Source organism: Melospiza georgiana, chromosome 26 (genome assembly GCF_028018845.1).
Source record: "Melospiza georgiana isolate bMelGeo1 chromosome 26, bMelGeo1.pri, whole genome shotgun sequence".
Taxonomy (NCBI): Eukaryota; Metazoa; Chordata; class Aves; order Passeriformes; family Passerellidae; genus Melospiza; species Melospiza georgiana.
This window is the reverse complement of record NC_080455.1, coordinates 5,262,342-5,279,319: the sequence shown is the minus strand read 5'-3', so window position 1 is coordinate 5,279,319 and position 16,978 is coordinate 5,262,342. Positions and strand designations below refer to the sequence as shown.

The following is a 16,978-nucleotide window of genomic DNA, read 5'->3' as shown; positions in this document are numbered from 1 at the left end:
CTAAGCTAAGCCCGGCATTCCCCTACATCGCACACGCGCTCGGCACGCAGGGAACAGCCCAGGGACTACAGCACTTGGCTCTTCTCTACAGCTTCCCAGTGTAACCTACAGCAGCTTTGCAGGACACATCCATCATCCTTCCTAACATTCCAACTGCACTTCGCTCCTAGCACGCCCTCAGTTTGTACTTCCAGCCTCTACAGACAAGGTCTGACTACTTTATGTGAAATTTCTTGGCCAATTCAGATGTCAAGACCGATTTTAGGATTAAAATTCCAGCACGTCCGGGCAATCGTCCGGCCAGCTCTGCCACTGTCCCTAATCTCCTCCTCTCGCTCCCAAGACTGTTCTTCATCTCCAAGGGTTGTGTTGTGCAATGAAATGTAAATGTCAGGAGCAGAGTTCATTTCAGACGGTCTTTTAATAGGCTTCGTAAAGCCAAAGAAAACTGTATACAGGAATCCTTTACCACTTCAAATACAACAGCAATGGAATATGCATATTTCTTCCAGTAAAAAAGGACAATATAAATAAACATTTTCAAGAACCTCTTTATGGTTTGCAAGTCTAGTTCTGGGTCATTTACATCATTACAACAGTAAAAATACCGTTATGCGGGTTGAACATACAAGCACGTTTCTCTTTAGATATATCAAGGTGGTTTGCCTTCCAACGGAACCCAAGCTGCATTCCTACCTTGCTACACTAAAGGAATGTTACAAAAGACGAAGGTAATGCACTTGAAAAAAAAAAAAAGGAAGAAAAAAAAGTCCACAGCTTGTTCAGCTTCTAGTGAACATTGGTACAAGGTCCTTGCTAGCTCAAAAGAAACTGAATTGGGGCCCCAACTTAAAAAAAACAACCAAAAACGAACACCTTGGCTCATTCATGGAGGATAAAATAAAATCTGAAGTGCTTTCAAAAAAGATTAAAACCACTTGAAAGCAGAGCTTTCTCCAAGACAGTCTAATCAGACAGTCTTGTCTCAGAAGCTGCCAGGCTGTGTATGACAAGATCAGAACTGATAATACTACAAAAGTGAAAATACAAGTAGATGTACTACACAATAACCATTTCAGCGAAGCTCCAAAAATCTTTATAAATACAGCCATTGGAAGGACGATCTTGAGTCAGGAAGGATTTTTACTCGTTGTGTGTAGCTGAGGACAAGAAGCAGGCACAATTGTAAAGGCACTGAAGCAAAGACAAGTTCCAGCATTTTACTCCCTTTGCATTATTCCAAGGCTACGGCTACTTGGCTACTGAGATCCCCCACCCGCGGGTCAGTGCGTTAGGGCAGCCGAGTTTGGGCTCCAGGAACACCTTTTCTTTTCTTTTTTTTTTTTTTAAACACTTGCTTTGCCTTAGATCCGAGCAACTCCTGCACATGCATTAAATTAGAATCTCCCGGCACCACCACACGTCCACAGCCTGAGCCTGCCCCAGCTGCAGGCTCGGGCTCAGCAGGTTCAGAGCTCCTACAGCACACGGACTCAGCGCTCCCGCTCGAAGCACGACTTACCGTAACTGTCGTAGCTGTCTCTGTAGGAGCCTCCTGAGTTCCTGTCTCCATAGCCACCTTGACTCCTGCACGACAAACACAACTTGCTCTACAGCTGCTCAAATCCTCCTCTGCTGCTTTGAGCCCCACCACAGCTTCCCCACCACCCCTGGTGCTGGCAGAGCCCTTACCTGCTATTATAGTAGTCTCTGGAGCCGTTATAGCCTCCACTTCTGGAATCAAATCTGCTGCCGCCATAGCCTCTGTCTCCACCTCCTTAGAAATACATGGAAATTAGGTTTTTTAACCATTCTGACAAATGACACCCCCCCATGCAGACATTATGAGTGACCCCCATGCACTCACCTCTGGAGAAGCCACGGCCCCGGCCTCGGCCCCCGCGGAAGAAGCCCCGGCCCCCCGAGGACCCCCCTCTGTAGCCACGGGATCTGTTCTCTGAGGACTTCCCAGCCTGGTCAACTCGGATCTGACGCCCATCTACAGACTAAAACACAACCACAGTTAGCCAGACTGAAATAATTAAATAGAAAGCACACGTAGAACAAGTTGCATGCCTTCTAAGTTGGCGGAACAGTGCCACAACTCGCTGCTTGTGAAATAAATAAACATCTATTCCGTGCCACAATTAAATCAAGTAGGCAAAAAAACTGATATATTAGGGAATATTATTATAACATTCTATAGTTTATTACAATATTATATATAGGAACGCTTATAAAGTCATATCTCAGTCATCCAGACACCACAATGGAACTCTTTAGTTTTATTCCTAGTACAGATACATACACATATATGTATGCTCTTTTACATATTAACTCATATAGCCAAATTTTTCCCATATACACCCATATAATCTCATGTAAGATACTAGCATTAATCTATTTTTTCACACAGCCTGAACAGGAGCACACACCTCTGATTCTCTTCCTGCACTATGGGAAATAAAGAATCAACTCCAAGGCCTCCTCACCTTTCCGTTCATGGCCATCATCGCATCTTTTGCATCATCGATATTTTCAAAAGTAACAAAGCCAAAACCTCTGGATCTCTGAGTCTCTCTGTCTTTCACCACCACAACTGTGAAAAGGAAAGACAGGAAATAAAAACCCATCCGCACCAGGGAAATTTAAAAGACTTAGGGAATCTATCTCCCATCGTGGCTCTGCAGCCTCACCTTCAGAAATCTGTCCGTATTTAGAGAAGACTTGCTCCAATGACTGCTCATTGGTGTCGAAACTGAGCCCGCCGACAAAGAGTTTTCCCTCATCTGACGCCATTCTGACCTGCCAAACCAACAGAACCGAGTCAGCGACTCAAAAAACCCACACAATCCCCACGAGGTCTGAAACAATAAATCCTTTTAACACCACCTATAACAACACTGATGTGATCGCACACTCCCGGACGCCTGATGTGGTCCTCCAGTCTTACAAGGGGTCTCCCGCAGGGAGAGCGGAATCGAGGGCCCAGCTGGGGCTCCGCAAGGCTCAGGGCCAAGGGCAGGTGAGCAGCATTGGGACCGGGCGCCGGTAGAACCCGCGGCCGGGTCGGGTCCCGCCAACCCCCGGGAGGACCCCCGGTACCGGCCCCTCCGTGCCCAGCGCGCATGCGCGCCCGCATCGCCCCCTACCGGCCTAGCCTGGGCAGCGCCGTCCGCCGCCCCCTCCCTCCCGCCCGCCATTTTGCACGGCCGAGGCCCGTCGCCATTTTGTTTCCGCGCACGCCTTTCCGCCCGCCGCGGCCCCGTCCCCCACTCGGCCCAGACCGGCCCGCTCCGCCGTGTCCCCCGTTCCTGCAGAAGGCACCGATCGGTGGGTCCGGAGCCGCGGCCTAGCCTCCCGCGGGACCCGACCCTGTGCCCCTGGGACACGGCTCCGCTCACTGCGGACCACCCGGCCCGGTGCGGTCGCGGCCGCCCCGCGCGACTGCGCTCACCGATAGCCGGGCGGTGCGAGGTCCACACAACACTTCAAAGCTTCAGCGAAATGTACGGCGAGCCTGGCGGGGCGGCGCCTTATAAACGCCCGCGCCTCATCCCGCCTATCTTATGAATATGCAGATGAATCCCGCCGCAAGGAGGGGCGATACGTCACCAAAGCGCTGCCGCCGCTGCCCCACCTGATTGGGCGGGATTTCATTAATATTAATGAACCACGGCGGGGGCGATAGTAGGGGCGCGCAAACAAAACCACAGCGTGGCCCCGCCCCCTCCACCCTCGCGGGGGCGGGGCGCGAGGAACTGCTCCCATTGGCTGCGCGCGCGGAGGCGGGCGGGGGCGCCCCTGTGAGAGGGAAGGAAGTGGAGGGCGCTGATTGGGCGGGGGGCGCGGTCGCCCCGCCCCTCTGGCTAAGTGGGCGTGTCCGGGCTGGCCCAGTTTCGCGCCCTTCTCGCACTGCGGCGGCGGCCGCAGACAAAGGGCCCCCTCAGGGGCTGCCGCCATCTTGGGCACCGAGCGCTGCCCCCGGCCGGGCTCCGGCGGCTCCTCCCGCTGCGGCCCGGCCGGTCACCGCCCCGCTCGGGAAACCCGTCCTGGCCCCGCGAACTGGCCGCCCTCCTCTCTATCCCATGGGGAATGATCCCTCTTTGCAGTGTTGTCCGACACGCACTTGGGAGATGATGGTGAGAAGTAGTCAAAGCAATAAAGTTTTCTTTAAAAATAAAAGTCTTTCATCAACCTCTTTTCCCAAAGATTGACATCTTTAAAAGCACATCCTGAGGTTTGACAAAGGTCAGAATGTCTTCAGCACTAAAAACTTTGTGTTGAAAGAGAAAACTGCCAAAGCCAAAGACGTGTCTCAGCGAGAGGCTACGCAGCTTTGAAAGGCCGCAAAATAAAAATGGTCAGTGTTTCATACAATAACTACAATCTCATGTAGAAAACTGTTTAGAAACATTGGAGGAGAAGAGATGCACATGAATAAATAGATTGGAGAGGAGGAGATGGATGGGAGGGAATAGCAGTGAGCAGGAAATGGGAAGGAAACGCGGCAAGGGAAGGAAACACAGCGAGGCTGTCACTGTGTGTGTCCTGTGACCAAGGACAGGACTGGACACATCAGGGCTCACTCTGTGTATCCCTGTCCCAGACACCTTTGCTGTGCCTCCAGAAACTCCTTGTAATTCACGTTGCAGTTCACAGATGGAGTTTGCAGCCACCAGCCTCCATCCTTCCTTCTGTCCTTCCTTCCCAGTATTTCCAGTCTGAGCCAGGCTGCACAGAACAAAATCACTGGAGTGCAGAAATCACCACTATTTGGTGACAAATTTCCAAACCAGGCACTGAGTCTGAGGAAAAACAAACCTCAGGGAGATGCAAAGAAACCTGCCCACAACTACTCATTTGAGCAGTGATCACCCATTCCCTGCCTCCCAGAGTGTGGAAATCAGGCTTTTCCTCCCTGGTTTGTTGTGATCCCTTTGGGATCTGCAGGAAAAGGGCAGTTTGTACATAGGTAATACAGTAATTACGAAACCCAGGGGCACCACATCTGTGGTTTTTCTGAGCTCACAGGGCCACAGGGACAGAATGCTGCCACCAAAGTGCTCAAAAGCACATAAAAACACCCAATATTGATGACACACCCGGCCAATTTTATTATTTTCCTACTATGAAAAAATTTTACTCACTTTCCTAGGCCTGGAGGAGGGAGCAGACCCGTCTGCTGTTAGTGCAAATTGATTTTTGCCCTTCAAGAGAGGAAAAGATTCCAGCCCTGCAATCACAGGCGCAGCATTTTGATTAAATTAGAGACCCATTAACGTGAGCGTTTCTGGTCTGTGATGAGGGTGGATAAAGTGACCTTGATGCACAGAGAGCCATTTTCCAGCCTGAGGGGGTGAACATGCTCCAGATCACTCAGGGCAGGCATCAGCTGTGGATTTGACAATCCTCGTGGATATTCCACGATCAGGCTGCACACAGGGGCTGCTCCTCTGTCACCAGCCCAAGGGGCTCAGGGACATCCCTGCATGTCCCACAGGCTGGAAGCAGCCAGGCAGGCAGCTTGCACCACTCATTAGGCCAGTTAATTAAGCACTAAACAGCCCAAGATTAATCTCCTGCAGCACAAGGAACCTGGCCAGGGGTCCTAAACAGGCAACACCACATAGCAGAGTTCACTCCTGTGTGAGTTCCAGACTGAGCACCCATGGGTGTTTTCCCTGGCTGAGCCGTAATTTCGGTCACCTGGATGTGGCTGTGAGCAGGGCTGAGTGACCCAATTTGGCAAAAGTGCCAGCACTTCCTCAGGGAGTGCAAATATCCGCTCTGGAGCGGAGCTGTTTGTGTGCACAGGTGCTGCCATGGGAAATGGTGACTCACCAGAGGCTGGAGGGAGCTCAGGGATCACCTGGAGCTCATTCAAGCAATCCCCTCACACACGACTGATGTTTTTATCACTTATTTTTTACAGCTTCCAAGGGCAGAGGTTGTAGGACTGAACATCCTGTTAATGATTTCCTGGAAGTTCTGCCTGTCCAGCAGAACATGGAAAGCGACAGGAGGAGTCCTGCCTTCATCCCGTGCCATTCCCACATCAGCATGAGCCTCTCTCCTGCCTCCAGCACATCCCACACCCGCCCAGCTCGGCCTTCTCTGGGGGTGCCCACCTTGCTGTGCTGTTTGTGGGGACTTTTCCCAATCCCTGCACTCATGGCACACACGGAATTGCCCAGAGCCGCCCAGCAGCTGAGCCCAAACCTGCTCGGCAGCCCCGGCACCTTGTGGGGGAGCCAAGGGCAGCCCCCGCCCCGGGCACTGCTCTGATGAGGTGCCCAAATCACCGGGCAGCTGCTCCGGGCCAGGGCTGGGGATGGGAGTGCTCAGAGGAGGGGAGGACGGGGCAGTGGGTGCCACATCTCCTCCTCTTGTGGTGCTGTGTTGCTGTGTCTTACTGGGGCAGTGGGTGCCACATCTCCTCTTCCTCTGGTGCTGTGCCTTACCCAGGGCAGTGGGTGCCACATCTCCTCCTCTTCCTCTGCTGCTGTGCCTTACCCAGGGCAGTGGGTGCCACATCTCCTCCTCTTGTGGTGCTGTGCCTTACCCAGGGCAGTGGGTGCCACATCTCCTCTTCCTCTGGTGCTGTGCCTTACCCAGGGCAGTGGGTGCCACATCTCCTCCTCTTCCTCTGCTGCTGTGCCTTACCCAGGGCAGTGGGTGCCACATCTCCTCCTCTTGTGGTGCTGTGTCTTACCTGAGGCAGTGGGTGCCACATCTCCTCCACTTGTGGTGCTGTGCCTTACCCGGGGCAGTGGGTGCCACATCTCCTCCTCTTCCTCTGGTGCTGTGCCTTACCCGGGGCAGTGGGTGCCACATCTCCTCCTCTTGTGGTGCTGTGCCTTACCCGGGCAGTGGGTGCCACATCTCCTCCTCTTGTGGTGCTGTGCCTTACCTGAGGCAGTGGGTGCCACATCTCCTCTTCCTCTGCTGCTGTGCCTTACCCGGGGCTGGGAGCGAACAAAGCCCCCCAGGCACCCCCCCTTCCCCCTGCATTCCTGCTCCAGAGCCTGGCAAAGCCCCTGGGAGCGTCCCCCCTGCTCCAGGCACAGCTCGGCACGCCCCAGCACATCCTGCAGGGCGCAAGAGCCGCCTCCCCTGCCTTTGTTTTTGCTGGGATTGCAGGAAAGGAGGGAATGTGAGGTCGGGCTGGAGCAGAGCTCATGGCTGAGCCTCCACCCCATCCAACACCAAGGCTCCTTCCTGGTTTTCCCTGCAAGATCATCTTATACCAGGAGCAGAGAAGGGACACGGAGTCCTCAGTGTCCCCTCGTTGTCCCTGCCATGGGAACCCTCGCTGTCCCCACCGTGCTTTGCCCATGGCAGCCTTGGACCCTCGAGCAAACACCAAACCAGGGCTGGATCAGGGAACTGGCAGTCCCAAAGCGCCCCAGGGAAAAGAATATTCCCTTCTCCCTTACTTCTGTCCCCGAGGGAGTTGCTCATCTTTCGCTGAAAGAAAAGCCCTGACGCAATGCCGCTGTTTCCATGGTGAGGAGCGCTTCCCTGTGACCGGGATTTACCGGGCTGGAGGACAAAGGCACCGGGAGCAAGGGGGGACAGGATCCGCAGGGATCAGATCCACGGAGAGCAGAAGGATTGGATCCACGGGGAGCAGGAGGATCGGATCCACAGAGAGCAGAATGATTGAATCCACAGGGAAAAACGGGATGGGATCCACAGCAAAAAAAGGTGCAAGAGATCAGGGCTCAAGTTGCCCTTGGGCAGCATCAGGAAATCCAAACTGGAATATTAGGAAATGAGCTGAGGTCCGGGGGCATTCAGAACTGGAGATATTGGTGCACTCAGCTGGAATCCGGGGAAATTCAGAGCTGGGAATGCCAGTGCACCCCGATTGAGGTCAGGGGGGATCCAGGGTTGGGAATGCCGGGGCACCCCCGGCTGAGGTGAGGAAGATGGTGAAAATAAGCATGTGGAAACCATGGCAACCGTGTGGCTGCCTTGGCGCTGAGCAGCAGCTTTATCGGGGCTGGTGCTTCCCAGCCAGATTATGGAAAAGCAAATCTTGTGTGTCAGACTGTCCCTACCTGCCCAAACGCGGCCAAATTTAGAAACAACTGCACACAGCATCTCCAGCAGCGGCCTCATCGCCCCCACAGCTCACGCTAAGGTGTTGCTGTGGGATTTTTGCCCTTTTCCTCCAGCACTCCCAGCTCGCCAGCACAACATTCCAGCCACTGTCACACATGAATGCTTTTCCAACATCAACCCTTCACCTCCCAGCTCTGCCACACTGGACAGCCCAGCCATGCCATGGTCAACGTGGTTCACTCCCAGGATCCAAAACTGCCTGGAAAACCCAGATGGGAGCTGCCCAAGCTGCTTCCCCATGGGTGGCCTCTCTCCCACATCTGCCAGGGTCCCCCTGCACAGAACGCAGCTGTTCTGGTGTGGGAAAAGCAGCAGCAGCAGCAGCAGCTCTGTGCTGTTTATTGCTCCCACCTTCCCTCCTGTCACCCTCCCGTCTGCATTAAGGACTCAGTTCAGTTATATAAGCACTCATTAATCATCATCTAAGAGTATTTGCAGCGTTGAGTCCTTAAGGGCAGGAGATGCTACCCAAGGACAGGACAAACAGCCTCTGACCGCCTGACACCGGGCGACCTTGCGGGACAGAGGGCTGGGGACGCAGGAAGGGTTTGGTTTATCACAGCCTGCAGGGGAAAAGCTGCCAAGAACTGGGAACATCGTATCCCTGCCCAGCAAGAGGTAAAGTACACACCGAGGGGGGCCAGCCCAGGTGTTGAGGGAAGCTGGAGCTTTTCCAGGCCCCTTGGGCTCCTCCATTCACTCCCTCAAGTGCTCACACTGCAGTTCGCTGCCTTGATTTGTGGTAGGGACGGTGGTCTCACATCCTTACAATACCACGCAGGGTGGGATCATCCAGCTGTCTCAGGGCTCCCCTGATATCCTCCCAGGACCCCAGCGTGCCCTCTGTGCCCTTCAGCAGGTCGCTGTGTGCTGCTGTTTCCCTGCAAGGGCACACGAATCACCTCGAGCCCACATCCACCCCCGAGTCACTTCACTGCCGCGGGCACGGGGGGCTGGCCCGGCGGAACGAGCCGGGAACAGCCGCGCTTGCAGAAATCCCTGAACTGCAGCATCGACGTTTTTCCCCTGCCCAGAAGGTTCCCGCGCCCTCCTCGCATGAGCTCATCCTGCACCGTCCCCTTTCCGCGCCTCCCGTAACCCAACCTCTCCCAGCCCCGCTGCAGGAGCAGGAATGAGACAGGAATGAGACACCACAGCCCAGCAGATTCTTGGCTCTCTGGGTCACTCTCTGCCTCTCGGGAGAGCTCCAAGTCATGCGACTCCTTCTCTTTTTTTTTTTTTTTTTATCTTTTCTCTTTTTTCTCCCCCCCTCGATGTGGGGGAACCAGTCGGGAAAGTTCCCCCGCTCTTCCCCCCTGGCACGGATCCGGATGGAGGCAGGTACAGGCAGCGCCCGTGCCTCCAGCAGCAGCAGCACCACACCTGCCCTGGGAGCCGGGCGTTCCACAGGGCAAGGCCGGGATCCTGGCACTGCACAGCCTGGTGCCACCCAGCACAGCTGCCCTGTGACTCCTGGAGCAATCAGCTTTTTTTTGGGAGGGGGGGAGTTTGGCAAAGCTCCCCCAAAAGACCCCCCAGCACCCGTTGGGATGAGCTGAAAGGGAGTGGAGGCTCCTCACTGCCCACATCCCCGGGGTGGCAGCGCCACGTGGACCTGCACAGCTGGAAATCCTCCTCCCACCATCCCCAAAAGCAGCTCCCAGCAGCCCAGAGATGCCCCAGAAAGCCGAGCTCCCCAAAAGCAGCTCCAAGGAGCCCAGAGATGCCCCAGAGAGCCGAGCTCCCCAAAAGCAGCTCCAAGCAGCTGCTCCAGAAAGCCGAGCTCCCCAAAAGCAGCTCCAGCACCTCAGAGCCGCCCCAGAAAGCCGAGCTCCCCAAAAGCAGCTCCAGCACCTCAGAGCTGCCCCAGAAAGCCGAGCTCCCCAAAAGCAGCTCCAAGCAGCTGCCCCAGAAAGCCGAGCTCCCCAAAATGAGCTCCCAGCAGCCCAGAGATGCCCCAGAGGGCCGAGCTCCCCAAAAGCAGCTCCAAGGAGCCCAGAGCTGCCCCAGAAAGCCGAGCTCCCCAAAAGCAGCTCCAAGCAGCTACCCCAGAAAGCCGAGCTCCCCAAAAGCAGCTCCCAGCAGCCCAGAGATGCCCCAGAAAGCCGAGCTCCCCCGGCAGCGCTGCCGTGCAGGGAGCTGGACGTGACCTGCTTCCCAACGCAGCAGCGGGATGGAGGATGGGAGGGATGGAGCGGCGGGATCCGTGCCAGCCCCACACCCCGAGAGCCACCAAGAGCTGACACCACGCCGAGCCCCTTCCCCACGGCTCGGAAAGCCCAGAAAAAGCTCCATTACCCGCTGGCTGCTGCATGACCCCATCCCAGATATGGGGGGGGGCGCGGGGTGCAGCATCCCAGAGCCCACTCCCCTGCTGGGGGGTTCTGCTGTGGGCCGGGGGCTGGCACGGAGAGCTGCCATTGCTCAGCATCCCCCCGGGGGTCCCTGCTGCAGCATCCCGGGGGTGCCGAGCGCTGCCGAGGCCGTGGCAGCAGAGGGCAGCCACGCTGCATGCACCGATCCTGCCCACACGGCACGGCACGGCCCGGCCCACGCGTGTGACACGGCCACGGCACCCCCGTGTCACCCTGAGCCTCAGGGTCCTGCAAACGGGGCTGGTCCTGGCGCCCAGCACCCCTTCAGCACCCCACAATCGTCAGGATGTGCTCCTACATCCACAGGGTGGGCTGCCCACGTGGAGCCCCAAGTGCAGCGGGCATGGGTGGGCTGGCAGAGGGTGCAGGGCACAGCAGGAGCTGCTGGGGACAGGCACTGCCTGCCCGAGCCCCCCTGGCCTCACACAGAGATCATCCCTGAGTGTGCTGGATGTGCTGGGGGGTCCCAGGGCTTCCCGGGGGATGTGGCAGTGAGGAGCCCCCACTCTCCTCCAGCTCATCCCAATGGGTGCTGGGGGTCTTTTGGGGGAGCATTCCCAGGGTTTCCCAGGTGCATGGTCCCCACCCTGCACCCCCTTCATGCACCAGAGCCCCCTCCTCACACCAAACCTCCTGCACCCCCCCCAGAGGGTCCCACTGGACACACATGTGTCCCATGTGGACACACATGCACAGAACACACGTGTTCACACAGGGACCTGCACTCCCATCCCTGCTCTGGGTGTGTGTGGGGTCACCTGCCCGTGTGGGAGACCACAAGCAGGGTGTGACAATGCTGGCCTGTGACAATGACAGTGCAGGAAGGGTCAGAGGTGGTGGCACTGTGAGGTCCCCCTGTCCCCAAGCAGCCCGAGTGACTGTGACAGGGTGAACCCCACGCTGCCAGTGCCTCAGTTTCCCTCCTGGCACTGCTGCAGGGAGAACCAGACGGCACCAAGGGCCCCAGAGTGGGGTCTCTGAGCCCCCACAGCCCTGCACGTGCAAAGTACACATCAGTTCTTGCATGTGTGCACACACAGCTGGGAAATCCCACACGTGTGCAACCACACACCTGGGGAGTAACACATGTGCAATATCACACATGGACCCAGCCAGCCCTCCTCATCCTCACCCTCACCATGGGCCTGGGCCCCTGGGCACCCCCAGAGTGGGGTCCCTGAGCCCCCACAGCCCTGCACATACAGAGCACACATCGGTTCTTGCATGTGTGCACACACAGCTGGGAAATCCCACACGTGTGCAACAACACAGCTGGGAATTCACACATGTGCAATGTCACATGTGGACCCAGCCAGCCCTCCTCATCCTCACCCTCACCTTCACCCTGCTGTGGGCCTGGGCCCCCGGGCACCCCCAGAGTGGGGTCCCTGAGCCCCCACAGCCCTGCACATACAGAGCACACATCAGTTCTTGCATGTGTGCACACACAGCTGGGAAATCCCACACGTGTGCAACAACACAGCTGGGGACTCACACATGTGCAATGCCACACGTGGACCCAGCCAGCCCTCCTCATCCTCACCCTGGGCCCCTGGGCAGCCCCGCACCCATCGCAGCATCACCGTGGCAACGCTCCAGATTTATCAATGGAGATGCTGCGGAAACGCTCCGGGGGAGGTGGGAGGGAGGGAGGGAATGAGGGAGGGAAGGATGTTCTGTGGGAGCTGGCGGGGGACACAGACGGACAGACGGACAGATGGATGGCTGGGGGGGTGCAGGATGGGCTGTCACACTCGCACACACACGTGTGGGGGCGCGCTGTGCACGCACGTGTGCAAGGGGAACTGCAAAGGAGGGTGGCTGAGAACTCTGGCTCTTCCCCAGGGTTTTCCCAGCCCTTGGCAAAGCCCTGGGGGCTGGCAGTGAGCTCTGTGCCCCATGTGGGTGCATGGAGGGGTCCTGAGGTGAGGCCTGATGTCCCATCCTTGTGGCTGTGAGGAACAGAGCCAGCTGCTCTCAGCTCCAAAAGAGTCTAGGGCTCATCCAGGAGGGGACAACCCCGATCCCAGGGAAGTGGCCAGCGTGTAGCAAGGGGCTGTCAGAGCTGCGGGGTTCCCCCTTCCTGGGGAAGTGCTGCTGGTTTCACACGCTGTCTGTGACTCAGGCACCCGGCTCTATTCCTGCTCTGTCCCTGACTCAGCGTGTGGCTCCAGGCAGGACACGCTCTCACCAGCCCCACACAGCCACCACAGGGAAGAGGAAGCAGCTCAGGGACCCTCAGAGCAGTGTGGGCTCCTCACCCTGTCCCCCCACAGCGAGGCAGGAGCCACCCAGAGCACCTGCACTGACCCCCAGCCCTGCAGCCTTCAGCCTCACGGGCTCTTCCTCCCGCACGAGGCACCCAGATGGGGATGGGCACGGCTGCCCACACCACACACACAGCAGGGACCTTCCCTGCAGCTGTTCCAGGAAGGGCTGGAGGAGAGGAGGAGATGGGGACGGGACGGCAGCAGCAGGTTCACACCAGCTCAGCACTTTCCCGGCTCTGGGCAGCGCCGTCACACCCGGCTCATCACATGCCTGCTCACACCCACCCCCTGCGCCTGCCCCGGGCACCGGGCCAAACCCACAGCAGAAAGGGTGGGAAAAAAAATCCAGTGAGCGACTGACCGGCCTCAACAGCCTCAACACAAAACATTCCCGACGTTCTGAGCGCACGAGGTCCCAAATCACACAGTGCTGGTGGTGGATTGGGGACATGATGGACCCCGTGCTGGGGCACAGCATCACTCACAGCCACACACCGGCTGCAGCACTTTTCACCTGAGAACACACAGAACTGGCTCAGCCATGGCACCTCCAGGTCAGGGCTGCAGCACCAGGACAAGCCAGAGCTGGGCACTCAGCTGCCAGCCCAGAGCTCACTCTCAGCCCAGTGGGCATGTGCCCAAGCTGCAGGATGCCCGGGCAGGCCGGCCATGCCATGAGCTGGGCAGTTTCCTACGGTTGGGTTTTACACCTGCCCCAGCCCAGGTGAGCTTGGAAATCCCCAGGTGCCCGCCTGGCCCTGGGCACTGTGGCTGTCTCGAAGGCAGGTGTTTGGAGATCCCCTGGATCAGCAGTGCCCATCAGCCCTGCCCTGCACTCAGGTCTGTCCTGTCCTGCAGGGCTGCCCTGTGCACCCGTGTGTGACACCACACACAGCAGCAGCTCCCAGACTGCCTCCAATGCTGTGACCACTGTGGGAGATCAATGACAGGGGTGCACCAGCAGCTCCCTGGTGCTGGGACATGGAGGAAGCTGCCAGCACAGCCCAGCTTCACAGGGACTCGCCTGTTTGTTTGTTTAGCACATGACTCACCCCCCCGATCGCGGTGTCCCCAAGTCAAGGCGTCCCCATCCCAGTCCCTGTGCACACCTGCCTGTGCTGACTCACTGCTGGCCATGTCCCCCTCACTGTCACCCACCGAGGGGGCTGCAGCCCCTCAGGAACCACGAGATTCGCTCAGGAAGGCAGAGCTCAGCAGCTCCTGGGGTGGGAGCTGGTGAGGACCGAGGTTAAGGGGGTTTGGCCAAGGCAGGAACACCGTGCCAGGTCACGGGTGGGGATGTGGGGGCAGAAGGCCACAGGCAGTGGGCACAGTGGGTCAGGGAGAGCTCGGCAGAGCTGGGGTGGCTGCAGCAATCACTGCAAAAGTGAATCTGGTGAGCAGGGCCTGGGAACAGGCAGGCGGGGAGGGGGCAGCTGCTGCACCTTGCTGTGACTCACAGAGGCTGCCCTGCCCGCGCCATGGCACTGAGCCCTGGGTACTGCATGGCACCCTGGGCACTGCACGGTGCCACTGACCCCTGGCTCCTGGCACAGCGCTCTGGGCATCACATGGCACCACTGATCACCTCCCTCTGCAGCCACCCGTCCCTGCTCAGGTCCACAGTCCTGCCTGCATGACACTGTGGCACCCCAGACCCTTGCCCGGTGCTGGGCTGCCAGCCAGAGCAGCTGTGGAGCCGGTGCCAGCTGTGGCCGAGTGCCAGGGGCAGGTGGAGCTGCAGCCACAGCCCAGACCCACGGCAAGCCCAGGGCAGGTGGAGCAGCCCCGGCTCCCCAGGCAGAGAGAGCAGCCCCGGGCTGGAGCTCAGGGCACTGCCTGGCACCGCTGCACAGCCGGATCCGCCCAGACACCCGGGAAACGTGCCCGGTCCGGAACCCCACACCCAGCCGGGGCGGGCACGGTGCCACCCCGAGCCTGGGGCATCCCGAGGGCACCGCTTGCCGGGACCCTCCGTCCCTACAGCCCAGCCGAGGGACACGAGCACCCAGCGCGGCCCCGGCAGCATCACCGGGCCGGCCGCGGGCGCCGCGGGCTCCACGTGGCCGCGCTGGCCGGAGCGGCCGGGGGGTGGGGAGCGGCAGGAATCCAGCACTGAGTCACGGCTTCCTCTGCGAGCCCGTGACTCATCCCGGCAGCGCCAGGCTCGGCTCCGGCGTGCGGAGCCCGCGACGCGCACACGGCTGCATGTGAGGGCAACCCCCGCGTGTTGGGGGGCCCCGCACGCCCGCCCCGTCCGTGGGATCGGTGTGAACGCACACAGAGCCGTGCCCGAGGGCACGAGCACCGACACGTGTGCACGCAGCCGGGCTCTGGAATGCCCGCGTCCTCCACATGCACAAGAACGCGTCTGTGCAAAGCACACACGAGTGGAGCAGTGCGAGGATCCACGCTCAGCCCCACGCTGGCCTGCAGCACAGCCCTGTCAAATTTCTACATCGGGCCGGGGGCTGGGGCTCACCTGTGGGGTTGCAGCAGCACTTTCTCCTGCACCTGAGGCTGCGGCTCCTCACTCTGGGACCTGGAGAGGAAGAAGAGGATGTTGGGAAACTTTGTCCAGCTGCAGATCCCTGCTGTGCCCCTGCTGCATGCATGCCAGAGCTTTCTGCAGCCACCCACGCAGAGCCCTGTGCAATAGGTGCCCGCAGCACCGCATTTGTCCTCCCCACAATTGAACTTGGGGTGCACGGAAGGAGGGCAGCAGGGTCTGCACAACCCCACACACACACACACGCAGCCGTGGGTGCACACGTGTGACCTGCAGCCACCCTCACACGCAGTGCTGGGACACCCGCGCTTTGCCACCTGGCAGCTCGCACCCACAGCTCTCACACCCGCTGTACCCCGCCCTTCTGGGGGGGTCCCCATCACTTTGGGGGGGTGGGGAAATTGCACTCTGCAGAGCCGGAGCTCAGTGCCACAACCACAGAGACGGGGGGTGGGGGTGGAGTGGGAATTGGGGGGTGGGGGGAGGGATCGTCAAGGTTATGCTGCGCCAAGCCCGGCCCACGATGGAAACCGCCGGGGCCGGGCTGCTGCCCCAGCCCGGGGGAGCGAAGGGGGGCCGCCCCCGCCGACGTGGCAGCCGCTGCCCGAGCCTCGGCGGGGCTGAACGCCCCCGGCTGCAGCCGTACCAACGGGGGGACCCCCAGGCGCAGCCCCCCGGGCTCCTGTCGCCAGGATCCCCCCCAATACACACAGAGGGGCACCCGGACCCCTGTGCGCCCCCGGCCCCTCCGGCGCTCCGGCTGTGCCGTGGGAGCGGGGAGGGGGGGGGCGGTTGCCACGGTAACGGAACTCCCCGCGCGCCGGGATGAATGGGCCGGGAGCGCGCGCGCGATCTATGAATGAACGAGCCGGGCCGGGAGCGCGGAAAGCCCGGCACGGATCGAGGAGCACGGAGCGGAGCCTGGGCACCGGCTCCGCCTCCCGGCCGGGACCGCCGATCCCCCAGAGGCCCCGGCCGCTCCGAGCCCCTCCGAGCTGCGAGCAGAGCTGTGTCGGGAACCGAGGCCGGAACTCGCGGGGTACCCACGAGTGCTGTCCCGCCCTTTGCCTGCGGATCCGGGCCGGGCTTTGCCGGCGCGGCGGGCAGGGGTCCGGCGGGCTGGGGGAAACACCCGGCCCGGATTTCCCGAGCGGAGGGGAACGGAGCAGGACCCGGCTGTGCCCCCAGCCAGGACAGCCCCAGACCTTGATGCCCCGGTGGCCGAGGGGCTCCAAAGCTGCACCCCACTTCGTGCACCCCTGTCCTAGCCACCCCCAGGGCTGATCATGGTGGGGGCTGCTGCCGGCACTACCAAGGGGACCCCAGCTCTGGGATGTCCTTCCGGGCTCTGGAGTACCCATGGCAGAGCGGGGAGGGGTCCCTGGGGAAGCCTCGGCTCCTCCGGGCCCCCTCCCTGCCAGCCGCAGGGCCCCAGCCCTGCCCAGCCTGCCCTGACCCCTCACCTCCGGCCCTGTAAGCGGTTCCCAGAAGGCAGGATGGGAGGGGGGGCAGGATGGAGGCGGAGGGGGGGGCAGGATGGGGGGAGCGGGGCGGGGGGGGCACCGCCTCATCTTCCCAGCAGGGTCTGGGTCAGCCCTGGGTGTCACCGTCCCCCAGGACAGTCCGTTCCCAGCACAGGCCAGGGGCGGGGAGAGGGTGGGGAGGGGGCATTCCTGGGCTGCCTGGGGGCTGAG

General features: G+C 59.7%; 1 protein-coding gene across 2 annotated transcripts; it reads right to left on the bottom strand.

Annotated features, from left to right (window-relative positions):
* Window positions 1–402: 402 nt before the first annotated feature.
* CIRBP (cold inducible RNA binding protein) lies at window positions 403–3,564 on the bottom strand. 2 transcript variants are annotated; one of them, XM_058040730.1, is made up of 7 exons: window positions 3,458–3,564; window positions 2,697–2,805; window positions 2,493–2,599; window positions 1,868–2,006; window positions 1,693–1,777; window positions 1,523–1,587; window positions 403–1,160 (listed from the first exon to the last, which is right to left on the bottom strand). In XM_058040730.1, the coding sequence occupies exons 2-7, from the start codon at window positions 2,797–2,799 to the stop codon at window positions 1,144–1,146; spliced, it is 516 nt and encodes a 171-aa protein (XP_057896713.1). In that variant the 5' UTR covers window positions 2,800–2,805; window positions 3,458–3,564; the 3' UTR covers window positions 403–1,143. The 2 variants fall into 2 exon arrangements, with proteins under 2 accessions (XP_057896713.1, XP_057896712.1); XM_058040729.1 differs by having other exon boundaries at window positions 403–1,587.
* Window positions 3,565–16,978: the final 13,414 nt, after the last annotated feature.